The 7239-nt window shown below is 38.8% G+C and overlaps 1 protein-coding gene across 1 annotated transcript in view; it reads left to right on the top strand.

The window, feature by feature from the left end:
- The window catches only part of PREX1 (phosphatidylinositol-3,4,5-trisphosphate-dependent Rac exchange factor 1), a gene marked incomplete at its 5' end in the record, with an annotated part of 140668 nt that overhangs the window by 106910 nt on the left and 26519 nt on the right, over positions 1 to 7239 (top strand). The window contains 2 exons of the mRNA XM_009998770.1: positions 2929 to 3001; positions 3779 to 3921. Of these exons, the coding sequence (XP_009997072.1) occupies positions 2929 to 3001; positions 3779 to 3921 (216 nt within the window). The remainder of the gene's footprint in view (positions 1 to 2928; positions 3002 to 3778; positions 3922 to 7239) is intronic.

Genomic DNA, 7239 nt, shown 5'->3' with positions numbered 1-7239 from the left:
GCTTTTGCCATGTTAGCTAACAACAGCTTTCAGTGGGAGCTAATGAATACTCAGCTTTTTGCAGAGCAGTGCATTTATTTAACTGCTCAAATATCTACCTTTCAGTTTAGCTTTAGGCATCTGTTTTTGAAAACCTTGGTGATGGTGTCTTATCTGATAACTACCTGTTACACAAAAATGCTGGGATATGTTTATTTATGTTTCTGATAATCAATTTGAATTATGATTTTTGTTTTAAAATGGTGCATCAAAAAAGGGAAGACTTGTTTCTGTTAGGATTAGTGGCATAAGGATGACTGTCTTGAAGGATAATCTTTCTCATTTCTGTTTGCAGTTTTGACTATAAATGCCAGTGGTAGTTGTGGATTTTTTTGTTTTGTTTTTTAAATTCCTCAACCTTAACAAATATTCATAAGACTGAACAGAGCAAAAGAGTAAAAACTTTCCTTTTATAATCAAAGAAACAGTGTTGACTTTATTTTGTACTCCTCCTACCTGGAAATTGTTTGCTATTCTGACAAGAGATAAATTTGGTCCTCAATGAGGTTTAATCTCGTGTACATTTGAACAGTTTGTGATATATGTTACTATCCCATATGTATTGTGTACACTCAGAGCCTGGGACTAAGTCTAAGAAACTTTAAATGGCAATTTTATGAAAGGTAGAATATAACAAAAGGGACTAATGCAAAGTAGAAACCTGCTAGTAAGATTCTTTAGGTCTTTTGCTCCAGTGGATCTCTTATCTCTTTTTTTCCCTTGTCATTTTCTCCTATTTCTATTTCTTTTCCTTCCTTTCTTTCCATGTATGGCAGCATATATTGCACCCCTGTGCATTGCATTACCTTAGGCTTCCTTCCCACTTGAAAGGAGCACTTCATAATCTTAAAATTCTTCCATGATATCAGCAAAATATGTAAAAGTGGTTTTATTGCTCTTGTTAAATTATCTGTGTTCATCTACTTTCTTTTCTCCTATGTGTGGGTTATAAACAATCTAGGTCAGAAACTATCTTAATTGCCAGGCTTGTGCAGCTCCAAACAGTCAGCCACAGACTATGATTAGGGCTTTAAACATGGTAGCATTACCAGAACTAGACAACAGTAATAGTAATGGTAGCAGCAGAAATAAAAATTTAAAAATTAATAATAATAATAATGTGCTCTGGACATGATTTTTCACTATGGTACTGAGTGTAAGCTGTTTCTATAATTCTGCTGACTCACATTCCATGGTTCTATTTAAATAAACCTAAATTAACTTGTGAATCTAGTTTTGCATTGAATTTCTGCCTGAAAAAGTTGAGGCACATTGAATCAAGATTGGTGATTCTAAGTGGTTCTTTTCTCTTAAGATTTTTACTTCTGCTTTCATTGTATTTGGACAAATTGCTACATAGCATTTAGAAGTACTTACAAGTGAGCTGCAAAGATTTATTTTAAGTTAGATTTTTTAATTAGAGAATGCTGTTTTGCTGGGGGAATATTTTGAGGCCATCAGGGTTAGCCAAGTCTGGCTTAGAGCCTTCCTACACAAAGATTTTGTTGCTAAAACAAAAGTAGATTACTAAAGGTTGAGAGTAACATTAGAAGGCATTTCTCCTCCAGTTTATTTACAGTTGAAAGAGTAAATTAGATTTTTAAGTCTCAGCCTCTGTAAAATAAACTACCAGTTTATCCCATAAAGTAATACAAAGTGAGTGTTGAGACTTGTCACGAGAGGAGGTTGAAAACGAGCAAAGACTTAAGAAGACTTGAAATTATTTAGAGTAAAAGTTAAAATTCAGGTTTATAAAAGTCCTTTTCTTGGCTTTCCTTGAGTGATTACATAATCTGCTGACAAGATCAGAAACCTCTTGGTCTGCATGGTGGTTTGGTTAAAAAACAGTATTTTACTCAGCAGTTGGTGCTAGAGCTTCAGGATATCTAGTTTTTGAGATGGAGGGGGAAAAAAGCTGTAATACTAGTGTAGGATACAGCTTCAAATTTAGTAGGACTGAAAGTAATAGGCTGAAATTGCTCCTCTACCAAGGCAGCAGGTCCCCTCTGAGCTGGAATGAGCTAACCAGCTGCTCTCAGGGAGACAGCAGATCCCAGGTTCTCCCGAGCCCATCTGGGGACTGGGAAGCAGGTCACCTTCCATCAAGTGACCAGTGTTAACAATGTTTTTCATCTGGGAAGACCAGTAGTGCCTGCTGATTTTTACCAGCACTATTTAGGACTTGCTTCTCTGTCTAAGAAGTACATCCAGAAGGTTTGCAAAGTCTTCACTTGTGGATGCAAATTAGCAGATAGGTAGAGAAAATGAGGTGTTATTTGTGTTTAACTGAGTTCCAGATGTAAAGCATAATCCTGTTTCAAGTAAGTTTGTAAATGTGGAAGTCACGTTTGGCACCTGTTTCGAAATACTGCACTCAAGGCTTCACCTAATGAGAAACTGAAGGCTTTGTTTGCAACTTTGCTGTGTAAGAAAAAAAGCCACTGCAGCTTGAACTAGTCTGGCCTGTGGAGCTCACATACACTGGGTTTACTCAGGTTTTTCTGCTTTTGGTTGAATAGAGATAAGATCTCTCAACTTCAGTCTCTATGAATGAGTTTTATTGTCTGTGCCTAATGGGTCCTGAAGTCCAACACTGTGTTTGCAATCAAAAAGTCTTTACATTGAGGTAAAACCATGTCCCTTTTTGGGTCAAACAGCTACTTTCCAGAATCCTGGTCTTTGTCCTCCTAGTTCCTGCAGGAGGCAAGAGACACTATATATAGGAATTAATGGGATTTGGGCAATGGGATAGTTATTTTAATTTCTTGCTGTTGTTCCTTACAAAGAGCATCCTGCTCATTTCAGAGCCACAAGCCATGCAGTGGGGAGGGGAAATAATTAAGCTTAAGAAAGTGATGTGAGATGTGATATTTATCCTCTTGTTTCCAGGGAGACTGTCAGACTCGGGAGGAAGCTGTCGCGCTGGGTGTTGGACTCTGCAATAACGGCTTCATGCATCATGGTAATGCATCAATATTGCTTCCCACAGCCAATTAAAGGAGCTCTTACTTCAGTCAAATTAGCTGACTCTGAAAATCCCTTTTCTGTAGGCTGTGCCATACATGCTGACATGTATACAATTGCAGGCATCCCAGCAGGTCCTTCTAAAAAACCCACATCAAATGTCTAAGCCTGGTACCCTCCCAGGTGAATCCCCTTGCTAACAGTTATGATGAGACAAGTTAGAACAGGAATGTTTTTTCACTGCATCTCTTTCAGAGCTATCAGACCAATGCACAAGCCAAATACTGTCCTGAAATATCACCAAGAAATGTCAGGTACAAAGTAGAGTTGTCTAGTTCTTGCCCCTTGGACAACAAGCACAATCCTCAGTGCTGGATCTCTGAGGCTTCCAAATCTGAAGTGCCAAACTGCCACTTCATCCTCAGTGATGCTCCTGTTAGAGTTTTACCATGTTAATGTTGACATGAGAAAAGAGAATAAGGTACTTAGTAACATCTTTCTTCCAAGAGGATCTTGTGCATTTTATATCCATTCTACATGCCAGGGAGGTCAAGCATCATACCATGAGCTACTATGCACTGTGAAGAAAAGTACACCCTTCAAATACATTAGCAGCTTAAAAAGATAAGGCTCAATAGCTGACTGGAAGGGATGCATCTGGTCTTTGTTCTGTGAAGATGGAGAAGAGTTTGGGATTTCCTTTAACTTTCTTTTTTGTGTCTCTTTTTTTTCTGCGTGTGCATGCACGTATGTATTTTATATATATTGATTCCAGTGCTGGAGAAAAGTGAATTTAAGGATGAATCCTTATATTTCCGCTTTTATGCTGATGAGGAGATGGAAGGCACCAGTTCCAAGAGCAAACAATTACGTAATGACTTCAAGCTTGTGGAAAACATCCTGGGAAAGAGTCTTCTGGTAAGAAAAATGTTAATGAAAACCTTGATGTTTCTGTGAAACTGGTATTGTTTTATAGTAGAGGAGGATGAAAAGGAAGATTATAATAGAGCAGAATTGAACTGGGGAAACGCACCTGTAGCTAGACTGTTCTTCACTGCATGAATACTAATTCTTGAGCTACTTTGCTGTAGATCTCCAACTTCTGTAGCTCAGACTCTTCTATCTGGGCATATCACGTTGCTTATTCCAGTAGTAGAGGAAGGCTCTAAGTTGCAGGGTCCCTTCTCTAACATGGAACCATCATGCACTGCCTGGGAGCTTTGGATTCTCAGCTCACACACACACAGATGTGCAAATGTAAGTAAGCGCCTGCCTATTTCTGATAGGTCTCAAGAAAAGAGGAGACACAGAGATATGACTTTTTCATCCAGCTCACAGCCCAACCCCTTCCTGTTCCCATGAATCCCTTGAGAGAGTCTGGAAGTGACCTGGGAGCTGGAGATGTTGTCTTGCATGCCTGAGGGGTAGTAAAGGAGAAAGTCATGAGCACTGCTATCTTGGGAGAGGTCTGCCGTCAAGTGTAAACACAGTTTAAGTTGAAATACAGTTAAAAATCCCTTATATGTGAGGTCAATTCAGGTGCAAGTCAGAAGACTGGTAAGAGCACAGATCCCTCAGGACATCATTGTCTAAATTACATGAATATTCCCTGCGTTATTGGATCAAGTACAAGCTTTACTTTGTTTATTGAAATCACTTTACTGTTCTTTATCTCCATGCTTTTGCAACATTACTGTTCTGTCCAGATTCCCACCTCACTAAATGCCATCACAGTCCTGACTGCACTGGGGTGATTCTGATGCTGTTTGGACACAGGGGTCAGATTGGTGCAAACTGTTCTGAGATCCTGGTTTACTGCCAGTGGCTCCAGGTCCATCTTCTTCTCCCTTTGACCACTGACAGAATGCAGGAGGAGGATAAAAACTTGGGTCAGAAACTACAAAAGAAGAATTGCTGGAAAAGGTCCAGAGGTCCTTTATATGGGAAAATTTTTCCTGCCATTCACACAAACTTCATTGTCTCACTGTTGTCTTGTCTCCCAGGAGACCAATCTGTGTTTGTCTGAATGGCCAGAAGTAATATTGAAAGCACCATGGTCCCTCAGAATTATTCCTCTATGCAACCAGTGCCAGAGACTGGAGTGTCAGGTTAATATGATTATCCTCATGGAGAGCTGTTGGATAAAGGGAAGCAGCTAAAAGGTGATGGGCTTTGTGGGGGTTTTCTGACTGATTTGCAAAGCACTTAGAGATCAGTTTCATGTAAGTTGTGGGAACTACCATTGTTTAGGTATTTTAATTTTCCACCTTATCAAGACAACAGTGTTGGAGGAAACAGAATGACCAGAATGGCTCTTCTGCTTTTTTCTGTCAGTTCAAGGTACTTCTCTAAAATGCTAAAACTCACAGTAGTAATATTTTAGCTGTGAAATCAGAGATCTTGAAAGTTCTTTGATTCTGTTTTCTGTTAATAATAATTAATTAGTTATTCACTAAAGAGACAGAACAAGCAATCAAACCTTGCACATGGACTATTTACTAGTGATTAACTGGAATCCCTAATTTGTCCTTCTAGTCACTCCATAATTTGGTAACTGAAATATTTGCATCAGGAATAATTTTAATATTACTATTCTTTTAGTTCTGAAGTGTCTCAGCCAGCCTCTGTCACAAATACAGTCTCCAAAGTGAAGAGTCTGAAATGAACAGCACATGCTGAATAAGAAATCTCCTATTAGAGGGCACAGATTTTTGTCAAATGAGTAGTAGTCATGCTAAAGCTATGACTTGCCCTCTTTTTCACAAATAAACTAGCAGTCCCCTAAATATTTGTAAAGAAGATCCCACAAATAGCAGCACAGTAAATGCATTACACTTAGCCACACACAAAAAGTGCCTGACCTCTGTGTTATTCTGTATTTAGCAATTAGAGCAGCTGGAATCCTGAGGCTTTGCTGTCTGTGGAACATCACGACTTGCCTCTTTACACTCATGACAGGGCATTGGTCTTTCCCATTCCCTGATCCCACTGTAGGAAGTTTAATGGAATTTCCTCAGTACTGGCTTTTGAAACATGCTTTTCTACTGCCATCAAGTCCTAGCTGTTTAATGGACAGATTCCCTCACCCCCTTCCTATAAGTTTGCTCTGTCACAGAAAAGCTTGCCCTTGAAAACAGGAAACAACAGAAGCTTTGGCAAATAAATAATTATAAATGCCAAGGAGAGAAGTGCTTTCAGTCTGAAAAATCCACTTCAAACAACAATTAATACTAATTTATTTGCGCAATTATCTCTCATTGAAGGACATAAATCTTGACAAACTGGAAAAATATACAACATTCTTTGCATGGCTGAAGAGAATTTGGATTTTGGATTGACTCCAAGCATTGTGACTTGGTACTGCAGTGTGCAGTTAACTTGTGACCAGCACCTCCACTTGTCAGCCCAAGCCAAATCCAACACTAATTGGAGCTGGTAGCTTGGAACTGAGCATCAGACAAGGACAGAGTCCATGGGAGGCTCTCGTGGATCCTTTAGCTGATCTCAAAAGAAAAGCATTTCCAGTGATTTCTAAAGGTGATGCCTGTGTATGGTTTATGTAGCATTCTCAGCTAGGTTGTAGATCTGGACTGCAAGTCTAAACCTCATCAACTTTCCAGACCTGTGATGTCCCCTATGTCCCTCTAGGGTTTCCCATATTTCATACTCTCAATAATGTGTTGCAGCAGTTGCAGCAGAGAGCAGTTGCTGTGTCCCACTGCAGTTCACAGCAGGACTGTGGCATTCAGCTCATGCAGGGGGCTGAGTACTGGAGCATATTAGATGAAAGCTGATGGTTTGAGTACAGAAGTCATGGATACCTGGATGTTAATTTAACATTTCACATAAACTCAATGTGTGGCCTGAGCAAGACCTTAAGTCACTCCAGTCCTCAGTTTATATTTGGAAAATTAGGATGTTAAATCTCTTCCACCCACAGACATTTGGAATCAGCTTTGAAAACAAAAAATATCTTTCTAATTCAGCACTTTAGATACCAAGTTTTTAGATAAGAACTAGTATTATCATTTGAGTTCATGTATTTTCCATATTCCATTTCCAGCTAATCCAATAAATATAGCATTCACTTTAAAATTCTTATAGATCACATTTCTCCTATTCTAATGATGAATAACAATAATTTGCATTAGTGAAAGCCATATTTGGTCCTTAATAAAAATCTGTTCTATATTTTATCATTCAAGAATAATTTTTGTTGTGTGTTGTGCTAATATA

This window comes from Chaetura pelagica, unplaced genomic scaffold (genome assembly GCF_000747805.2).
Source record: "Chaetura pelagica isolate M959 unplaced genomic scaffold, ChaPel_1.0 scaffold275, whole genome shotgun sequence".
NCBI classification, from domain to species: domain Eukaryota; kingdom Metazoa; phylum Chordata; class Aves; order Apodiformes; family Apodidae; genus Chaetura; species Chaetura pelagica.
The sequence above is the reverse complement of the archived record's forward strand: the minus strand, read 5'-3'. Positions and strand labels throughout refer to the sequence as shown.